Here is a 22,513-nt window from a genome sequence, read left to right as displayed (position 1 = left end):
GGTGCAATTTTCTGTGTTCACCTAGCGTTTCTTGCAGACAAAATCACGCATAAGCAAATGTGGAATTCATTTTATGCTCAGATTGTCCCCCTAATATGCACATCAATCACATTGGAACAAATTCACGGTTTCAAAATAAGCTTTATGGTAGAACCAACTGTAGTTTATTTAATTTTGGAATTGAGTTTCTCTTCCTTTTTTCCTTTCTATCATTATTGATTTCTTAATTTATATTTAGGTTGAGCCCATACCAGATTGATTTTTCATACCCTGAGCACCTCTAGTGCAGAGAAAGCAGCCTAAGATTTTAATTTTGCTAGTGGTAATCTATGAGGTTGTTTCCCCTTTGGTAAAGGAATCTCTGTATATGTGTGTGTGTGTGTTCCCCCCCCCCCCCCCCCTTTCCTAGATGGCCGGCACAGTGCCAGAGAGAGAAACCGGGAACAGTATTATCTTTATCTTCACAAGCTTATAGTCTCATTAAAAAGTTGTCAAGTCATAGATTCAAACATCTGTGTTGGTTGGGTCTTCTTAGGGAACATCTGACAAAGCATCATTATGTATTTGTTAGTTTGTGAAACCACACCCACACACACCTTCCACCCTATCTCCTACGTCCTTGTAAAGAGCTTGCCTAGAGGAAACACAGATGTTATTGGTTTACATGGTGAAAAGATATAAATTTGAAAAGGACCTAATAGGTCTCATAGTTCAAACTTCCCACCTAACTTCTTAAACCCAGTGGTCATGTTTCCATAGTAGATTGGTAAATGGAAAAAAAGCAAGTTTCAGAGCAGTGTGAATAGTATGATCCCATTTTTGTTAATGTTCTCCCCCTGCATGCGTATGTATGTACTGTTTGTATGAGCATAGATGATGTGGAAAGAGCTCCCATATTGTTACCTCAGGGTACAAGGGAAAGCTTATTAACTTCCTCTTTATACATCTTTTATTGTTTGACTTGTTTTAAGAAGCATGTTTTACTTTTTTAATTAAAAAATCTAATAAAGTAGAAAATGAATAAATAATAATAAAATATACCCTCAGGGCACTGAGCTTTCTTTCAATCTTCCCAGTAGCCTGGGTAGTTAAAACTGAATGTGATGTTTCAGGTGTGGGCTGCTCAGCAGGACTATGAACCTGCTGTAGCCCAGATATCATGGACTCTAGGGCAGTACCACTGTATTGTTTATAGACAGTTAACACCTCAAAGCCTTTCTTACATTTGCCACTCGGCACACTCTGCCATTGACTATCACTGTGCACAGGTCTGGCCCTTTACACGCTCCCTTTTTAGCTTTTCTCTTGTTATTGTGGAAATCAGTATTCAGCATGGGTTCAGAGCAGGTCTTGGTTGGAATCAGGCTGCCTGGTTGTAGAGCCTAACTATCACTATTAGTGTTACAACGTAGACAAGGAATGTGTCGTCTCAAGCCTCAGTTTTCTCATCTGTAAAACAACAATAAGCATAAAGTTGTGAGGGATGTTGGAATGCTCACCAGATGCCTGGTGGCAAGGTGAGAACATGTGAATTTTACCTGCTACTGTTAATGTACTAACCTCGGCTCATCTGTACTTATGATAGTGAGAAAGTTTTGGATCTCAAATCTTCCCTTAACCATATTCCATTATCCCTTCCAACCTCAGACTGTAAATCAGTCTTCTAGACTTTCCTCCTGAGATCCCCAATCAATCTCTGTCTCTCATTCCGTAGGTCCCTTCACTGATGTTGTCACCACCAACCTAAAGCTTGGCAACCCAACAGACCGAAACGTGTGTTTCAAAGTGAAGACCACAGCACCACGTAGGTACTGTGTGAGGCCCAACAGTGGGATCATTGATGCAGGGGCTGCGATTAATGTATCTGGTAAGTCCTGAGATTGGAGGCTGGAAGGGTGGACTAAAGAGGCCCCCTGGAGCCAGTGGGATTTCTTAAAGGTTGTATTTGCAATGTAGCAAAATAAGATGTAGATTTCTCCCCCCAACCCTCCAAGCTCAGTGGGTCCCTCTCACCTGTTGTTTTTCCATAATTAATGCCTCTTTAGTTTAATGCTTACAGCCTTTGCGCCTCAATGCTTAGAGCAAAATTGCAGTGGTAACTTCAGACTTCAGAATGAGTTTGATTTCACTCCCTTGAAATTTGCCCTTCGGCAATAAATAAAAAAGGGCCAAACAAACTTAATTTTACTTTGTGGGAGAAAGCTAAATGGAGTTATTTTCTTATTTAAGCTAAATGATTTCTGACATTAAGCTCATGTCATTTCCAATGACTGGTAACTGCACTTTACTGATTGTGAAAAGCTAAGGGAGACAGGGCTGAGGAAATTGGAATATATTCCAGGGTGTGAGTTTTGTTCGTGTCTGATGGGTTTTTCCCCTTCTGTCTGAGAGGGAATATTTTTTCCAAAGTCCAACTTTTGAAAAGATGCTGGTAAAGTGCCCAAATTGAGAATTAAATTTCAGAATTAAGGAGATGAAAGTGATGGGTTTGACTTTAATATATTTTAGAAATGGAATAAACTTTTAGCTCATTAGAACTTCTGATCCAAGGATGCCTTTGTGTTTGTGAGGAGCTGTGTGGGTGTGTGTGTTTATCTTTTGAGTATCTAGGGAGACAGAGCCACAGCAGGCTCTGCATCATTAGAGGGCACTACTTGTTGCAAATGGGTACCTGGCTGGCTTTTTCCATGACAGATTTTGATTATGATGCATTTGGCTATTCACTTGACACCTGAAAGAAAATGATTCACTTCTTTGGAAAGATATGAGGTGTTTCATTATCTGATCATTTCTGCAAGCTCTTATTCCCTGCATCCATCGGTCTCTCTCATTATGGCGCGCCCACACCAGCTGTCCCCCTGTGTGCTTATCTCTGAGGCTGCAAAGCCTGATCTGTACTCTTGACTCAGCTTATTATCTAGGAGAAGTCAGGAGAGTAGGAGCCCACATTTATTGGGGGTGTCCAACACTGTGGGCCTGCACACACATTATCTCCTCCAACTTCTGTTCTCTGCCCTGTGAGGAGTGCACTGTCACCTCCATTGTACCAAGACGGACACTAGTGGCTGTAGACTCAGGAAACTAACAAGTGATAGCAGGGTGTAGATTATTCTGCCTAGCTCTAAAGTCCTAGCTCTTTGAACTGTAGCACGCTGGAGAATGGAAGTGGCCCAGGGTGTTGGTGTTTCTGTAGTCTTGGTTGGTTCCACAGGTTTAAAAACACATGAGTTTCCATTTTTCTGTTGAAATTAAGGGCAGCCTAATCTTCCATTCCCTTCTTTTATTGACTTTTTTTTCTCGATTTCTGTGCCCATATCAAATTTGAGCAAGATTGTCAGTAGATGAGAATTACCAATTTTCACAGTAACTGTGGGAGCAGCAACATGGTTTTCTGAATAAAATAGTCTCAACAGACAGTTGTACAGTGTAGATGTTCTTTCTGATGTTATAAGTGTGTGTGTGTGTGTGTGTGTGTGTGTGTTTCAGAAAGATCCATCCCTCTCCATCATAGAAATGTCTTTTAAAGTAATAACTTATCCTGGGCATTTGTTTTGATTTATGATTACCTGCTTAAGGAAGACCAAGACGTTGGGGGTGTGGCCTTCCTTTGGCAGATGAAAAGGGAAGGTGCAGATAGTGGGCATGGTCATCTAGAGCAGCAGTTGCCAACCGGTGGTCCACGGACCACTGGTGGTCCATGAGGTCCGAAAGGTTGGCGACCACTGACCTAGAGTCCCTGGGTGTTTAGTGCCAGAGCTGGTATTTGAAGCCAGGTGTCTTAGCTCCTGATCCAGTGGCTCTAAGCTGCCTCAACAGTTTTAGGGGAAGGTCGCACTTACACGTGAATGTCAAACATAAAGTGCCCTATTTCTCAGCATGTGATGTACTTGGGGGAAAGCAACTGTCTGTGTGTCTGCAAGCTTTCCTTCTAGATGGGAAGGATTATGCTTTGCACATGGAAAAGGGCTCCTTGGGGTTTTTTTGGTGTGTATTTATCTCAGTGTTTGAGGTGCCTGGGGATGAGGTCAGATGTCGGTGCATTTCCAGGACCACCCCACCTATTGCCACAGAAGGCTGACACTGGTTTATTGCAATTTTATGTGCTGAGAGGCTACTGTATCATTAATCAGACATTCATATCTTGAGATAAAAGCACTGCACTTTTCTGAGGGTCCTGAATGCAGCTACACAGTGACATCTTAGCGAATATGTGGTGTTTTCGGGTTTCTTTGGGGGAGAAAACATCCTCAGGAGGGTGAATTGCAGCTTGTCCAAAGGCCAGCCTTCCCTTCTCCCAGGTGCACGTGTAGCCAAGCTTGGTCTCACCTGCTCTACTCAAAGATAGATTTGAGGTCTGGAAACCTGAATAGCAAGCCCAGCTCTGCTATATAACTTGTAGCTTGATCTCTGGCCAATCAATCAACCTCTCTAGGTTGCAGTTTTCTCATTTGTAACATGGAGAGTAGTATCTGCCTCACAGAGTATTTACCATGCTGCTTTAACTGGGCATGGTACAAGGGACGGATTCCACTAGCCTTGAAGTAAACTGGCTAGTTTGTTGTTGCAGGTGGATTGTACATACTTGAATTGCTTCTTAAGAAATAAACTAATTTCATTTCATTAATTTTTGGACTTTTTCTGATTTCAATAAGAAATTTGTATTTTTCTTCTTTCTATATTCTGCATTTGTTTTATAGTGAAAAGCTTCTACTAAATTTTCAGATATAATCTATAGAAAGGTGAAAGGTGGTCATCGAATCGATTTAAAATACTGCCAGTCACAGCATACCTGAAGAGGACGTGGGCTACATACAGGACCTATCTCCCTGGCCTGAAAAGCTGTGGGATGTGTAGCTGTTTGGGAAGCTTGTAAATCACTCCTGGAGAGGGGAGTGGGCAGGGAGAGAGGGCAAAGAGCAGCAGGAGGAGGCTACCTACCATGGAGCTGGCAGAGGGACTGAGGTTTTGAAGGCCCACGAACCAGGTTGAGATGTGGGAGCAAGAATTTCTAGCTGCCAGATGTTTTTCAGACACGCTCTGTGAGGCTCTTCTCAGCTTTTGGAAAACCAGTATTCAAGGGACCTTACTCTTTTAGTCTGAAGTCCAGATTCTGACCTTTCATGTTATTATCTTCATAAGATGGCAAATCACTTATTAGGTCCTTTAAGAAATCTACCAACTTTGTTTTATAAACTTAAGTGGTAAAGTTATGGGTGGAGATAGGCATAATCTAAACTTTTTGTGCCAGTAGGTAAAAATGTGGGGGCATCCCAAGGGGTTTTGGAGCTGTCTACAAGGGCCTCTGACTTGAATCCTTTTATTTACACTTTACGGAAGTGCTCATCTCATCTCATTCTTACAGTGGCCCCTGCGGGGGCCCATGCCTGTTGGATGAGGCATTGTAAGGCGGTGAGGCGGGTGGCAGGTGTTTGCTGTTTCCATTAATTGACCAGAAAGCCATGATTTTGGCCCCTTGCTCTCTGATACACACCATCTACTAGAGATGGCTTTGAATTATTCAACTCTGGACCTCAGCAAGATAGGCACACTTAAATGGAGATCAGAGAAGAGGAGATTGGATCTCCCCCACCCCGCCCCCGAGATTTTAAATGCCAGGAAAATAGAACTTTTTGAATTAATGAAGTGTTTGAAGCAGTGGGGGGTCTCCCCATTTGTTCTAGCTTTACAAAATTAAATCTATTTTCTGAACTGTCTAGTGGGAAAATATTTTTAAGGTAGATAATTTCTGAAAATGTCTTTGTGGTAAGCTGTTAGTGGTTGTGGATTTTTTTTTTTAATGCTGCAGTTTAATAATGAGGGAGTTTTCCATTAATATTCCAAACCATGTTTGCCAGCGGATACAGCAGGTGAAGTGGTAAAATTATGGGCCCATCAAAAATACTTACGCTTCCTGTAATATGATATTAAGTTTAATATTTTTATAACCTTCACTGAATTCTAATTTCACTAAAGTAGCAAGCACACTTCCATTTGCAGTTCAATTATGCACATTGGTTGCCTGTGTACCAAGCAAATTAGAAATGCAAAATCTCTCTGTGTTAGGAGGGGCACTGGGAAGAGTCATTAAAGATACCAGTATTTAGGTACAGATACACTTTACTAAGTGTACCCTGGGAACTGGAAATGGATGAGAGACAAACACACACAAATCTCCTAGTGTCTGAATATGTCATTTAAATTATAATTCAAAAAATCCGGGAGCAGTATTCATTACTGACAGATAGCCCTTTTCAGCACTTATATCAATCACATTTAAAGCATAAAGTTCTTCCAGTAAAATCCTGAGGAAGGACAATGAATATCAGCAACTCTTCTTGGATGGAAACATTGGTCAATTAATGTAATTGGGTAGCATCGCAATTGGTAATTAATCCTTTTAAGAGTTTGCTGACTCAGTGTGATGAAGCTGTTGGCTTGCCCTGGACCAGCCAACCTTGGCTGCAGCTGTAGGTGACCAGCACCAGAGTGCAGTTGCACTGCCCCAGAGGAAGAAGTCAGGTGTTGTCTGTCTCCTGCTGATACATGGGAGCTACATTTGTGAGGTTTGGACATCGTCACAGCCATGTTCTTGTTCGTTTGCTCATTTGTTTTGGATTGAAGTCTCTGATAAGAGAAACATTTTATAAATCGTTTTCATGAACCAGGTTTATTACCCTTAGATAAGAACAACTCACATTCATATGTAAAAGGTATCTTTAATCTTTTTCAGCCATATGAGAGTCTAGATTTATAAAAAAAGGAAATTACCAACAAAAATTCAGCCTAATTGTGCTTTTAAATATTTTTTTTTAAGTTTACTGTAATATTTAAGTTTCTTAGGAAGAATTGACAGACCAGAGTGAATGGAAAGGGAGCCACAGTGGGGGCTGGAAGGAGCACTACAGAGAGCAAGTAGAGAGAGTTCGGAAATGACAGAGTGGCCTGGAATTACTTAAGCATCAGGCAGACCGTTTTTCACATTCCAGTTGACTGTTGTAAGAGACCTGGTTTATAGGTTTTACTGAGATAGGGCACCATGGGTGCTCATGCTCACAGCGCAGGAGTGACCGGGGAGAGGCTGTTGTAGTCCACTATACAGTGTTATGGGAGACAGGAAATGTGCTGGAGGTTTGGGAAAGATGTATATTTTAAAAAATATTTATAAAAAAGAAGTGAGCCTTGTTCTCTGACCAGTGCCTGCATATGGCACACATCGTTTTCCAGTGACACTGGGCACATTTGTGTTAATCTCTACAAATAAACTTGACTATGAGAAGTTGGTTATCTAAGACAGGCTAGCCTGAACTAGGAAAGACACAAAGACAATTCAGTGTTAATGTATTTATAAATAGATAAAATTAATTATTTACCTGCTAGACTCATAGTTCCATCCATGGGTCCCTGGATAGGCAGAGGGGAATGTAGTGATGTTTTCAAAGTTTTGAGGATACTAAAGGAAATAATAAATTTACTCATAGGATACACATTGTAACCAAAATGTTGAGCAGCTTCACTTTAGGTTAGAATTATATTACCTCACTGTGGTAACACTAGTTATCTTAAGCTGATCATGAGCTCTGGTTTTTCTCTGATTACTTTAAAACAGTGCAGCAGTGACTTCATTATTACAACATGAATGCAGTTCGGTAGAGAACAGTCTTTCGATATATAGGGTGTATGAAAGGGAAAAGAAAAAGGGACAGTGGTGACCAGGAGACTGGAAACCGTGCTTAGACAGAGGGTAGGACAGTGAGCAGCTCCAGGTAGTAGGAGAGAGGAGAAGCTGGCTGATTGAAGGTCTTTGTGCTGCCCTAAGGAGATTTCCAGAAGGAGCCAGATACAGGAGTGCTTGGAAAGTTGAAGGGAAGACGGTGCACCTCCATGAACCAGTGGAAAATGGCAGATTAGTACCCAGCATAGAAACATCAAAACATGAAGTCCTGTTCTTGATCTGACCAAGTAGGAGAGGCAGACCTGTAGGAAGGAGCTTAGGAGTCTGAGCATCAAACAATGTCCACTTACAGAATAATGCCCACGGTGGGAATGAGGTTGTGAGGTGGCACTCCAGCAGGAGCTGCAGTGTCAAGAGGTGCTGTGTGGCCTTTGTTCTCCAGGTGTGGTCCCTGGACCAGCAGGGTCAGCATCTGCTGGGAACTTGTTAGAAATGCATGCTCCCAGTCCCACTCCAGACCTGTTGAATCAGAAACTTTGGAGGTGGGGTCCTGCCAGCAAGCAGTCCAGGTGGTTCTGATGCATGCTGAAGCTTGAGACCCTTACTTACAGAGTGAGTAGTGGGTTAAACTCTGAAAGGTGTGGTTTGTTGAGATGTGAGTAGGGCAGGGGGACATGCCAGTCAGGGTCAACAATAGGAGGAAACTGACTGGTAATAACAGAATCCTTGGGTATGGGGGTCGAGGCAACATAATATGCACACATGTTGGACCGGCAGGGGCCTGTGTTGGGTCGTACCAGGACATCTGGGGAGAACCAGACTGAAGAGTTGAATTGATTGTCTTTACCTGCACAATGGGAGGTTTTGATCTGAGGGATATCACAGTGGTGACTAGGGTGTTTAGGGGGAGGTAACATTTGTAGGGGTTATGGGGGTATATAACTAGAATAACCTGGTTGGGAGAGAAACTGCAAAGATCTTTGAGGGGGAGAATCCAGATGTCAGTAGAGGCCTCAGCTGAGATGGGTCATGTAAAATGAGAAGAGACATTTTGAAGATAAGATTCTGAGATTAAAAAATAATAAAGCTCACGCTGTAGACTTTTATTCATTAGCTGTTACCATTATGGTGCAGATGAAAATGAACTGTGACGTGCTTGGGTTCTCATAAGGAGCTGTAATGCTGCATTTAATCAAGTCATCATTTCTCTGAGGTATGTGTGTACTTGTGCATTAAGTAGCATATATTCTGCATTTCTTTCTTTTGAAGAAGGTCTGGTCTTATTGATCCAATGTTTTATGATCCCAAAGGCCCTTTCTTAACAGGATCCCACTGCTGCGATCTGTAATACGGCAGACATCATATCATAAAGTGTTAATGTGGGTGAGTGGTGACCGGGTCTCCAAGCTGTCTCCTGGTAACAGGCTTCTTTTTAATGTAGTATCAGCAGATACATTTTAAAAGTAGGATAGATGGTTCATTTAAGAGGGTTTTTATCATCAGTGTCTCTGGTATTCAAGTGAAATAAATTAAGTTAATGGGAGGCTCTTTTATAGCCTGTCAGGGTAAAAGTACATAATTTCTGTCACAATTTGCATGTATGGAGCTGAAAGAACAAACGATTAACAGCATTTATTCTGTCATGTTCTCATAAAGTTCTGGCTAATAGGGTATAGCAAATTGAATGTGACATGAGATGATGGGGGCTGAGAAATACAAACTTTGGACATGAGTTGGAGGCCATGTTGAGCAGGATGGGTATACTGAAGCACAGCAGGAGTCATGAAGTTTCACAAAGTCTAAGAGGCCACCTGACCTCTTTACTCTTTCTTGCTGATTTGGGACCCCAGAAGGAAAGGAGAGCTGGTCGGTGGAACACACCTTTTCCACTTGCTGCTCAAGGCCAAAGGAGAGTCATGGGGAAGGGTTATAGCCACCTTTACCTCCTGAGCTTTCAGTAAGTTTCTCCTGCAGTTCAAAGTTTTCAGCTCTGGCCAGGCTCCCTAGTGCACTGGGCACCCGTGTTCCTATTTCACGGGGACTGCCTTTGCAGAAGGGATATTTGACCTGCTACCTTGGCTGTCTTCAGTGCTCCCTTGTGATTATTGGTTACCACCATTACGCCCTTGCTTACATTCTTGTTTAACAGAGGTCTAAATGTAAGTTATACCTTCTCACAGGTCTTCCTGATCTACACAGTGGTGACTTGGCAGGTAGGGTGTGCTAGCCTGGGGTTGTGCCGATAACATCTGTAAGGTCCACAGGCAGCAGTGGATCTCAGACGGTACCCTCAGCAGAGTTGGAGCAAACAAGGTGGTTTGGTTAGAGGAGTGCAGGAAACCCTGTCCCCTCCCTGTAAGGGACACGTGCCTTTTGATACCACTGAGTCTTGATCTGTACCAGAACTCAAGCCTGGTTTGTGTGAAACTGCTCTCTGTTTTAACTGCAATTTCTCCCAAACAGGGTACTAGACCACTACCAGTGTCTTCACTATTCCACCAGACCATTTTCCTCCTGCAGAGTCTGTGAGGCAGCTTGGTGTAGAGCAGGGGTGGGCAAACTTTTTGACTCGAGGGCCACAATGGGTTCTTAAACTGGACCGGAGGGCTGGAACAAAAGCATGGATGGAGTGTTTGTGTGAACTAATATAAATTCAAAGTAAACATCATTACATAAAAGGGTACGGTCTTTTTTTTTTTTTAGTTTTATTCATTTCAAACGGGCCGGATCCGGCTCGCGGGCTGTAGTTTGCCCACGGCTGGTGTAGACTGATGGTGCTCAAACTTTTTAGTTTCAGAACCCCTTTATATTCTTAAAAATGGAAGACCCAAGAACATTTTTGTTTGTAGGTTATATCAATATTTATTATATTGTAAATTAAATTGAGTTTAAAAAGTATTAATTCATTTTATAATCACATTAATAAATTAATTACATCAAAAAATGTAGTGAGAAGAGTGGTGTTATTTAACATGTTTTGCATATCTTCTGAATGTCTGGCTTAGTGAAAGACAGGTTGGATTCTCCTCTCTGCTCTTGCAGTTAGTCTCTTGTAATGTGTCATTTTGATGAATGTGTATGAAGAAAAACCACTTTTTACGATAGAATATGTAGTTGGAAAAGGGAAGCGTATTTTTAATAGACTTTTCAGATAATTGTGGACATTATTCTTTGATACTACACCAAAACTTGACAAGTGACACTTCCTTCAAGTTCGGTGTAGTGTGGAATCTGAAACCACTTTGTTTCTCTAAAACACATTGGTCTCTCTTGCGCTCTGGTTGGATTATGTAATATTATGTTAGCTGAGGTATACAGGTCTTCCAAATGTTGACATATCTATATGCTTATAAAAGCCTAAGTGGCTCTTGCACACAATGTCGTCACAATATGGCTGCCACAAGATGGCCACGCAACACAGCGGAGGCGGGGCCTGGCGGCTGCTCCACACAGTGAGGCCTGGGGGTCCCGTGGCTCCACGCAGCGCAGATGAGGAGGGTCCCAGCGGAGGAGGTGGGTCATGGCAGGGGAGGGCAGTTGTGGGCAATCAGGCGAGCAGGGGAGCAGTTAGGCGTCAATCAGGCCGGCAGGGGAGCGGTTAGGGGGTGATCAGGCTGGTAGGCAGAAGCAGTAAGGGGCAATCCAGCAGGCAGGCAGGCGAGCAGCTGGGAGCCAGCAGTCCTGAATTGTGAGAGTGATGTCTGACTGTGGGATCGGGCCTAAACCAGCAGTTGGACATCCCCGGAGGGGGTCCCAGATTGGAGAGGGTGCAGGCCAGGCTGAGGGACACCCCCCACCCCCATGCATGAATTTAGTGCACGGGGCCACTAGTCCTATATAATAAAAGGCTAATATGCAAACTGACCTATCGGCATACCGAACCAGTCACTATGACGTGCACTGACCACCAGGGGGAAGATGCTCAATGCAGGAGCTGCCCCCTGGTGGTCAGTATGCCAGAAGCCGGGTTCACGGCTGGTGAGCGCAGTGGCAGTGGCAGGAGCCTCTCCCACCTCCACAGCAGCGCTATGGATGTCTAACTGCTGTCAGTCGGACATCCCCCGAGGGCTCCCGGATTGCGAGGGCACAGGCTGGGCTCAGGGACTACCCCACCCCCACCCCCGCCCCTGAATGCATGAATTTTGTGTAGTGGGCCTCTAGTTTTATTATATAACAGCAAAAAATCACATTCATTACTATTTCCACTGATCTCATCAGAAAAGTCTTTATGTACTTGGGAAACTAGGAAACTCTTGGTGACAGCTGTAAATTTTCCAAGATTCTAATTTTTGCCTGGATTTTATCATTGACCACAACTACTATAAGCTGTTTTCCTTGAACGGATAGACTCACTTCATTCCTTTTCAAGAAAACATCTGCCATTCAGAAAACACCCAGATCTGAATAACCATTGTTTTCAAGTCCATGAGCCAGTGTCCCCAACCAGATGGATGCACAGGAGCTTTTCCCAGAGAGCAGCAGTGTTCTCTGTGCGAGAGCTGCCATGTACTGTCAGGTCTGGGTGTGAGAAAACTAATGCATGACTTCGTCAAGGGCATTCTTCTGTGAAACTTGTCTGCTGCAGTGCCTGATACAGAGACACCAGCACTATCTGGTTCCTGCCTGGGGGCGCCAGCGACTTTACCCCAGGGCTTTTGTGCCAACATCACTGAGTGTCAATATAATAGAATAGGCTCATAATATCCTGGTATTATCATGACTTAATGGGTCACCCAATGGGGGGACCCTCAGGGTCTGTTCAATAACACTTTGAGAACCTATGGTGTGGGAGTCTGACTCTGGGGGCAAAGCCAAGTGTGTGTAATACTGACTGGCTCTGTCATTTTTTATGCTGCCATGGGACCCGAGTGAGGCCACATGTTCTTTCTACGCCCTTGTCTCCTCATCCGGAGAATGAAGTCATGGGCTTCTTTGACCATTTGTCGTGAGCACTAAATGGTAGAACTAATGAAATGCGCCTGTGTGGGGTTAGTACATAGCAGGTTCTAGAGAAGTTTCCTTTCCTTTCCTTCTTAGAACATTGGTTCTAGCCAAGCAGAGGTCTCTTGGCTGTTCTCTCACTTGCAGTGCCTTGAGGAAGGGGGAGCAGAATGGACAGGGAGCAGCAGAACTTCCTGGGCTGTTTAAGCAGGGAGGTCTTAGGTTCTTTGGATTCATCAGTTCTATGCGGATGACTTAGTGTGGTTTGAAATAAAGAGCCAGCTTCTAAGAAAATTAGCAGTCTTCCTGTTGCTCTCATCTTCTGGGCTTCGGGCTCTTTACCAGTAATCCTGGTTTAGCCTCAGAACTCTAGGGTGGAGTGGAGGAGAAGGGGCCTTTCACAGCTGGAAAACCATCTCAAGGAAAAGGCACCTTCTGCTGCAAGAGCTGTGCCCTGCTGGAAGTCTAAGTGTAGAGGGGAACAAGGTTTTCCCTTCCAGAAAAATACTGGAACATGATTTTGTCACAGCCAAGTGAAACCCGAAATGCTCAAAACCCAGTTCTCTTCAGATTTTAAAAATGAACATTAATCTGACAGTGGTTTGAAGACTGTGGCCCAACTCCAAAAGAGGTCGACAGTTCCTGTCCAAGACAGATCCCATTGTGTCTTTAGTTTATCATGTACTATCTTCCTTATTGCCCCGGAGGTGGAGATGGGGACATGCTATGAGAATGTAGCTTTCAGAAGAAGAGGTTGTGGTTTTGACCTGCTAGTGGGTTCAGTGTCAAGCCCGGTGTGTTATGGTGTTCCAGGTCTTTCTGGGAGAACTCTTGCCAGCTCAGTGGTGCCTGGTCCAGAGCTGCTGGCAAGGACTTTTCCAGGAGAAAACCATGCCCTGATACCTGCAAGAATACATTCTGAGTGCAGTGGCCCAGTGTTTGAAATGACCTTAGTTCTCTGTGCAGATCTTGGATACTCAGGCTGAACATCCTTATGTTACTAATCTTTATTGGTAGCTAGACTCGGTATTATGTGTACCTAAGCCCTGAATTTTAAAAAGGGTTGCGCATGTATTAAGTTTTGTCCTGAAGAAGTCTCCCAGCAAGGTTCCCTGTAGCTCAGAGCACTTGGATGTGATGGGGATAGCAGAGCTGCCTGGGTGACTGTACATGAAAGCGTTTAAATCGATGTCTTGTTAGGTTTTAATAGACTCTCTGTCCCCAAGATAGAAAGGACCCCTGCACCCCAAGATGGATGAGGATCTTTGTATTTCTCTTCTCCATCATATGTGGTTCTGTGAAGTATGTGATGGTGGGCCTGGGGTGCAGGTGAACCCATCTCAATTGGAGTGACCAGTGTGGCAGAAGGAGTGCTGGGCTGCACTTTGCTGTTTGTCTTCTTAATGTTGTGACCTTGAGCAAGCCAGTTTACTTTGTTGAGCTCCAGCACCTTCATATGTAAGCTCAGTCTTAGGACACTTGCCCCTTATGTGCTGCAGGGGGTGGTTGGTTGTGAGGCTTCCGGCGTTCAAGGCAAGAGAACACTGAAGAGTGCCCAGAGAAAAGGTGGAAGCCTGCAGGTGGAGGAGAACAGAGCCTGCCCTGTCAGAGGACAAGGAGCCAGTCCCTCCTGGTGGCCGTGATGTTGGCCCTGCAGGCAGACCACCTGCATTTGAGTGCTCACTTCTCCATGTGTGACCTTTCCGTGCTTCAGTTTTGTCCTCCGAAAATAGGTGTCAAAATAACCTCCGAAACAGTACCTGCCCTTAAGGATTACATGGATAATAATAGGCCGAAAGTCCAAGCCTGGTTTCTGACTATGGGAAATGCTCCGTCATGTTAGCTCTTACTCCCGTCAGGACCACAGTAGGCTTTCCCCACATGTGACAATGTTTTGTTTCAGAGACATAACTAGATGTGTGGTGTAGCCAAAGCCTGGTAGCAACCACCATATTTTAGAGCAGCCATCATTTAACAGGGATAGGTCCAGTCAGAGTAGCGGGTACCTCGGTGCGGTCGGTGAGTGTGACCCTCCAAGGGAGCTGTTATGTGAGATAACTCTAGGCCCTTTGGAGAAAAGGGACATATCCATGCTGTGAGTGTGCTGTTTGTGAAAAATTTACAACATTTTATTGGCAAAACTATATTTCAGACATTACCTTGATTACCTTGCTATGGGAAATAGGACAGAGAAAAGCAAAAGCAATTCCTTACATGTCTTGGATTATTCTATATTAGTTCCTAAAGAGATTATTTGGATGTTTTCTTGAGCAAACAAGCATGTGCTGTTTTTACCTGCTTTACCTGTTCTGTGAGGGCTGTAGGAGATATATTGTCAGGTATGCAATCAGTGGACCAGGATTCAGAAGACCTGGGTCCCAGCTCTGCCACACCCTGCTGTTCAACCTCGGGCAAGTCACCTAACTTTTTTGGACCTCAGGTTTGAGACCTGAAAAGTGGAGAAGATGTTGGTCATCTTGCCCTGCTCACTTCACCTGGGGCATCATGAGGCTCAGTGAGAGAATCCGGGTAAATTGCTTTACAACCAAAATACAAGTATTAACAAATGGCTGCTGGTAACCAAGTTCTGACCCTCCTAATGAAATATTTTCTTTCTCAGTGATGTTACAGCCTTTCGATTATGACCCCAATGAGAAAAGTAAACACAAGTTTATGGTTCAGTCTATGTTTGCGCCAACTGACACTTCTGATATGGAAGCAGTAGTAAGTACTGAATGCTTCTTACTTTTTAGTATTCAATGATTAGGGACAGAATTGTGGGTGCATGCAGTTCACAGTATGTTAGAATTGTTTTAAAGGGGAATGTTGTTTCCAGGGAGGTTTTTACTCTGGCTGCCTTTATGGTTTTCCTAAAAGCTTTGATTTTTTACATTTTATGTAACTCTCTAGAATACTGTTCTTCTTTGACTTTTGTATCTCAGTTTGCCTCAGCAATTCCTTGTTCTGATGTATTGTATCTTGAATGGTTTGTGGGCTCTCTCCCTTTCCTCCCATCATGTGCCCTACAGAAAAGGGCACCCGCTCATTACCATGTCTCCCCCCACCCCCCCGAACTCAGGGGGATGTGAGTGAGGTGAATACTAAATGTTCTCCACGCTTAAGAACTCCCCCCACCCCCACCCCCGCCCCGCTTGGTTCTGATAAGCATAATTTTTTTCTCCTTTTAGGTTCTTTCATTTTTTTCTGCTTAAATGCATGTTTAACTAATTTGGTAAAAATAAGATGACTTCATTTTCATAAAATAAATGATACTATATTATTGATTTTGCTGGAAAAAGAGTGTAATGGAAATTCCAAAGTAAGCTTGTTACTCAAATGAATGAGGAGGCCTTCTGGTGCTGTGAGTGTGTCGCAATATACAGAGCAGCTTCGCCATCCATCGCACCGGCCAGGACAGGTGTCTGGTCCTCACAGAGTGGGAAAGAAAGGCAGATTGCCTCACTCCAGCCTGCCAACCCAAACTAAGAGACTGCAGTCATCCAAGAAATGTCTGCAAGTTTGGTTAGCTGTGACTCACACCGTCTTGTAGTTTTCTCTCTCAGACTTTGATACTGAGGGCTGTTCAATGCACAGCTCACCTTTGTGTCTCAGAATCACCACACAGCCTTTTCTACTCGTCTTGGAAAAGTAAACCGACCATCTTCATGTGTTTAACTTTGGGGCTGTAAATGGAGAAGCCACTATTTGGGGGTTTGAGAGAGATCAGTGATAATGAGCCATCTTCCTTTGCATAAGAACAGTTATTGAGGCTACTTTCCCTTTTATTTCCTAGATCACAATGTGTCATTTCATGTTAATTTGTGTAATCAAGGAAATGTATGGCAAATACGAAATAAGGGATATCTGAGAATATGTTCTATTTGGCTTTTGTTGCATGGCTTACTAAAGAGAGCATGGGCTTGGGTGTGGAGCTGAGGCCTGCCTTTTACTAACACTGTGGCCTTGGGCGATTTCATTAACTCACTTGAGGGTTTGGTCACCTGTAACATGGGGTTAAGGACCTGGTTGATGGGTTGTCGTGGGATGAAACGTGCTCTGTGTAGAGCACCTGGAAGTGCCTGGCTCTGTTTCATCTGCCGTCACAGATCTGGCACTCTCGTAGTCAAGGTGAATCTCACTTCCTCATACGGTAAATTTTGTACCAGTTTTAAAGATGTTTCTATGAAATGTACATTGTAGAATTTTTGGAAATACAAAAATGAAAAGTTACCTGAAAGTTGTTATACTTGACCTAACCACTGTTAATGAATGAAGCCTTGAGCTTTTTTATTTTATTTTAAAATATCTTTCTTTTTATTTTGATATACAGAAAGTTGAAAAAATGCTACATTAACCACCCATATTACCTTTACCTAGAGTCACCATTTAACATTTGCCACATCTGCTCCATTTCTATCATAAGCTTTCTTTTCTACTGAACCACTTGAGGGTAAGATGCAGACTTCACCCCTAAATGCTTCAGAAATAGGCCAGTCTCCTATATAGCAACATACTGTTGCCACAGCCTAGGAGTCAACATGGATTGTATTGCCTAACAGAGAAACACGCATTACAGTGTTTTTCAGTTGTTTCCCAGTGGCCTTTAGTTCTAGTCTGGTAGAGTAGCCTGGACCTTTTTCGTTTTTTATTACTTTGAATTTTTTAAAGTCCAGGCCAGTTGACTTGTAGAATGTCCCACATTCTGGATTTGTCCAGTTGTTTCCTCATGATTAAATTCAGGTCAAATGTTTTGTGGCAAGAATATTCCATAGGTGATGTCATGTATGTATCATTTCAGACGGCATTTAATGCTGATTGTCCCTCTGTTGGTGACACTAAGTTTGATTACTTGGTTGCAATGATGATGGCCAACTCTTTCCAGGGTCAAAGCACATTTGCCCCTTGTGGTTAATAACAGGGAATCTGTGATGCGCTGAGTAAACTGGTGCTTGGACTCAGCAGCAGTCCTCCTCCCAGAGGCCTTAGCATCCAATGATAGTCCTGCCCAATGCTCTGACATGTGTGCATGTTTGCACAGAAGTAGACTCAGAACATTGATGTTGCAGCTTCACTGACTTCTGTGGACTTCCCATGAGTGAAATGCTCCTCAGTGTCCTGTGAACGGCATGCTACACCACGGAGAAACTGCCAGGGTTTATTGGCAGTTCACACCCTGTTGTCTTCATTCTTGGTTCTTAGAACCTGTGTTGCTCCAGCTGCCCTTGCCTCTTGGTCCTGGGGCAGGGCTGGGGGAGTTTATTCCTTCTCTGTATTGTAACCCTCCTAATTCACTGGGCTGCAGTTCTCAGAATCCCATCTTCCACTTCCAAAAGGAGGAAGAGTAAACCAGGAATGCAGCATCCCAGAACAGGGTTTAGCCAGGAAGCCGCCTGCACCAACAGACAGAGGGAGGAGGAGAGCAGCAGAGAAGGCTTGCTGGCTAATGTGCCCTGTTGGTAGTTGGCAGCATGGATCCCAAACCACACCCAGATAGGACGTGCTTATTCTAAGGGATGCACCTTGTAAAGGAGGTTTATTTTCTTAAGGGTCAAGGTTAGCCCTGGCCATCCAACCATCAGCCATGGTCCTCTCTCTTCTAAGTGCTTCCCACAGACTAGCAACAGGGGGACATTGGTTGACTTTCAGGAGTTAGGCAGCAAGACTGGGATTTGCGAAGTGTAATAAATATTCAGGAAAGCTATTATATTTAATCTTGTCATGTTGAAAATATTGAAATCTCAGCAGACTTAATTTCTTTATTTGATATATATCAGGGCTTTCTCATTAAGAGTATTTTTCTGAAATTGTCAGTTATAGGAAGAAAATTATTCTTCCCGCAGCTTTATAATATCCTGATTATTAAATTTAAATTGTTTTAGTGGAAGGAGGCAAAACCGGAAGACCTTATGGATTCAAAACTTAGATGTGTGTTTGAATTGCCAGCAGAAAATGATAAACCAGTAAGTATATTTATAGTTAACAATAATTGAATGTTGCAAGCTGATACTTATTTGCATACCATCTCCTGCAAAACCAGGATTTAAGTTGGCAAATTATTTTCCTCTTTCTGATGCATAAAAAAAAAATCTTAAATCGACAAATAAGTGGGCCCCCACAAAATCAGCCTTTGAAAGACTTACAGAGAGACAACGAATTGGAATAATTTTTGCCCCTGTTGGCTGTGGAAATGTTATAAATCCCAAAGAGCATCTTTGACTTCACAGAGTTATAGGTCGCTCTTACCTGGGGTAAGACTAAGACAGGGAATAATTTGCCATTTATCATGGTGCTTGACAGACAGGTGTTAAGCATGTAGGGTCTGTTGTTTCACAAAGAACCTAAAGGTTCTCCAGTCTGCTGTTTCCCTCAGCACCACCTCTCTATCCCGTAACCCCACTTCCTGCTGCTGTCAAAATTGCTTCTAGAGGAGGAGTCTCCAATTCAGACTAACATGTGGGCCCCATACTCTGCTATGGGCTGTCCTGGGCCTTATAGAATGCCTGACTTCTGCACACTAAATACTGGTAACTCTACCTAGTTGTGACAACCGAAAATATCTCCTGACATTGCCAAATATGCGCCCCCCCCCCCCCCCCCGACCATTGAGAATCCCCTATGCTGTCTGAGGGGTGAATCCAAGGAATGGCTTCTCTCAGGCTTCCACTCACTTTTCTCTTTGTGTAAAACCAAGGGATTGGCCTGGCATGGCCCTTACTTGATTCCAGTTGAAGGCAGAAGACTGAAATGCTAATGTGGACTCCCTTCAACCTAGTCAGAAAAACTTAAATTGTATTAAAAACACAATTTGAAGCATAGGCAGAGTATTAGCTACCCTGGTTGTTAATAGCTGAGACCTTCTGAGAACATTACCATAATGACCCCCAGGAATGCTCTGGATCTGTGCCAGAACTACTTAGTATGTTCTTTCTGCACAGTCACTGACGTGACCATTATTCTGTTTCTTTGAATTACACATTATGTCCTGGGAAGGTCAGTTTTGGAAGTTATGAGACCTGTATTCTGGTCCTAGCTCTAGCTCTGTGATACATTAGCTTTGTAGATTGGGGCCTTGCCTTATAGGGCCTCACTCTTCTCATCTGGAAAATAAAGGTTGGAGCTAGATAGGTCAGTAGAGCTAGATGAGTAGTTCTAGATTACTACTTGGAACCCCACCACCCAGAACAGCTCTCCTCAGTACACCTAAGCCTCTACGCCAGGGTTCCTCAAACTACAGCCCGCGGGCCACATGCAAATACAAATACTGTATTTTTCCCGTTTTGTTTTTTTACTTCAAAATGAGATATGTGCAGTGTGCATAGGAATTTGTTCATAGTTTTTTTTTAAACTATAGTCCAGCCCTCCAACGGTCTGAGGGACAGTGAACTGGCCCCCTATTTAAAAAGTTTGAGGACCCCTGCTCTACGCCATCCGCTCCCCCTCTCGTCCTCCTCCCAGCCCTCCCTCCTCCCCCCACTGACACATCCCTAGTCAATCTCAAGATGATGCCTAACACATGGAAATGGGGAGGGGGCACATGTAGCTTTCCCAGATTGAAATATTGCAGACACTGCACTCATTCCACCTTCATCCCAGCTTCCAAGCTCTCTGTGTCCTCCCTGGCCTCCCACCCCTGCCCAGCCAGTCCTAGGATGTTCAGATCTTCACGGTGACAGTAATTTGTGGATAAGAGTTCCTGCGCTTGTACAATTACTGCATGCTAATTTTTACGTGGTGGGAGTCTGATGGTACAATACATACAGACTTTTCCTCCTCCTCTGAAGCATTAGTCTCGGCTGGACTTTGTTATTTGCCCTTCTCCATAATTTCTGGGGCCCAGTTGCTTTAGATTATTAATATTAAGATGCTAGATGAAGTGATCCATTTTTAAATAAACGTGACATCTTGCAGTGTGGATAAAAGGCTGCCATGTGGTGTTGCTGAGAGCTACTTTACTTTGCATAAAAAAGTCCTTTATTACATAGTTGGTGACACTTGGGCTTTCATTTATTTCTGAACAGCATGATGTAGAAATAAATAAAATTATATCCACAACTGCATCAAAGACAGAAACATCAACGGTGTCTAAATCTCTGAGCTCTTCTTTGGATGATACTGAAGTTAAGAAGGTGATGGAAGAATGTAAGAGGCTGCAAGGTGAAGTCCAGAGGCTGCGGGAAGAGAACAGACAGTTCAAGGTAACAGCATTTCCTTTTCTGATAATCTGAGAAAGGGGGCTTCTTCCCTAGGATCTTGGGGAGGGAAGTTGATGAACCCCTGAATTTGTAGGCTTGTTTGTATTTGCACACTTTTCTCCCAGGGAGAAATTCTATAGCTTTCATCGGTTTCTCAAAAAGGCCTTGAACTTCCCCTCCCCCCATCAAGAACCTGTGTCTATTTAAACTCTTGTCCCCTGGTGTTAAAAACAAACAAACGAAAAACAAAACCTCTCTCACCTTCCGTTAGTGTAAAATGAATATTAGACATAAAAAATAAAGCAGCAGTGGTTATGTGGAATTTACATTTTCAAATCCCATTTCATCCCCACTGGAGGAGAATCTATTTTTGAAGAGAGTAGATACTGACCTCTCCTCCATTTTAGCGCAGGCATAATTCTGACTTTTGAAGATTCTAAATGAATCTGAACATAAAGCCCTTGTGACACTATGAGCATGGCGATGAGGTTGGAGTTGTCAGAGTAGGTGGAGATTGTGGAAGGAGAAACCCGTGTCCAACCATGGGCAAGATGGCTGGCAGCGGTGCTGGAGGGTCAGGCTACACTGGGTGGTAGAGGAAGGGGGCGGGGCACTGCTCTCGCCTCGCAGGCCTGTGGTGGTGTGGAAACAACTAGTCAGACTTGAACTAGCTCTGAGTCTAGTGTGTGTTAATCACAGCATCTCCTGGACCTCTTTCCCAAAATACCTCTGCAGCCCCTTCCAGCTTTAAAAGTGTGTCTGTTCTAGACACAGTAGTGAAGAAAACACTTCTGATCATTTGATCAGAGGAACTTTTGTTGCAGCTTAAATTTTGAGGCTGACCTATTCCCTTCATCTTGGTCGTGCCACCCAAGCATGTAATAGGTTTTTGCTCTCTAACTACCACAGCACTCGGTTCTCGTAACAAATTCATTTCCGCCGACTCTTCTCTTTTATTCTGACAGTGTGGTCGGTCTAAAACTGTCAGTGCCTGGGAGCGGCACTGTCTTCTTTTCCTGAAGAAGTCTTCATTGGCCTCATGCCATGGAATAAATTAGGAAGCTGACTTTACTCTTTGGCTAAAAATCTAAGATACGACTAAAGCTTCTTCTTGAGTATATTTCTCTTTAGAAACAGAGTTCTTTGCCATTTAAAGTGATAAGTAGGTAGAAATAGCTTCTATATAAATGCAATAAAATAAACGCTGTATTTTGCTGTGCCCATTTTTTTTAAGTTAATCGAATAACACTGGTCATTTATCACACTGTGCATCGATATTGGCTATGTCCCATGGGCAGAATATCTTTAAAATATTATCAGGCCAATCTTGACATTAGAAGATTTTTTATCCTGCCAATATGAGATTTCTTGTTTTGTGTTTTTTCATTCTTTCATTTGGCCAACAAATTTCTGGCCCTACTGTGCACCCAGCACTGTGGGTACAAATGAGAGCAGTCCTGCCCTTGAGAAGTTACCTGAGAACAGAGAGACATAGGCACAAACTTCGGCATAGAGTGAAAAGCAGTTCCACAGGCACATGGAGAGTCGGCTTGGTGGGCTGGCTGCTGCTTATCTTCAGGACCTGATAGGCACTAGGTGGATGTGAAGGAATAGAAGGAAAAGAAGAAGGGAAAGTGCAGCTGGTTTGTGAGTCCTGGGATGAGCAGATGGGTCATTAGCCAGAGTTCTAGCTGCAGAGTGTGGCTGT

General features: G+C 43.5%; 1 protein-coding gene across 2 annotated transcripts in view; it reads left to right on the top strand.

Annotated features, from left to right (window-relative positions):
- Positions 1-22,513, top strand: part of VAPB (VAMP (vesicle-associated membrane protein)-associated protein B and C) — a 44,357-nt gene that overhangs the window by 17,704 nt on the left and 4,140 nt on the right. For both annotated transcript variants that reach the window (XM_015560734.1, XM_015560733.1), the window contains exons 2-5: positions 1,715-1,867; positions 15,234-15,337; positions 18,493-18,573; positions 20,632-20,808. In XM_015560734.1, the coding sequence (XP_015416220.1) occupies positions 1,715-1,867; positions 15,234-15,337; positions 18,493-18,573; positions 20,632-20,808 (515 nt within the window). The remainder of the gene's footprint in view (positions 1-1,714; positions 1,868-15,233; positions 15,338-18,492; positions 18,574-20,631; positions 20,809-22,513) is intronic.

This window comes from Myotis davidii, unplaced genomic scaffold (genome assembly GCF_000327345.1).
Source record: "Myotis davidii unplaced genomic scaffold, ASM32734v1 scaffold75, whole genome shotgun sequence".
NCBI lineage: Eukaryota > Metazoa > Chordata > Mammalia > Chiroptera > Vespertilionidae > Myotis > Myotis davidii.
This window is presented reverse-complemented; position numbering and strand designations above follow the sequence as displayed.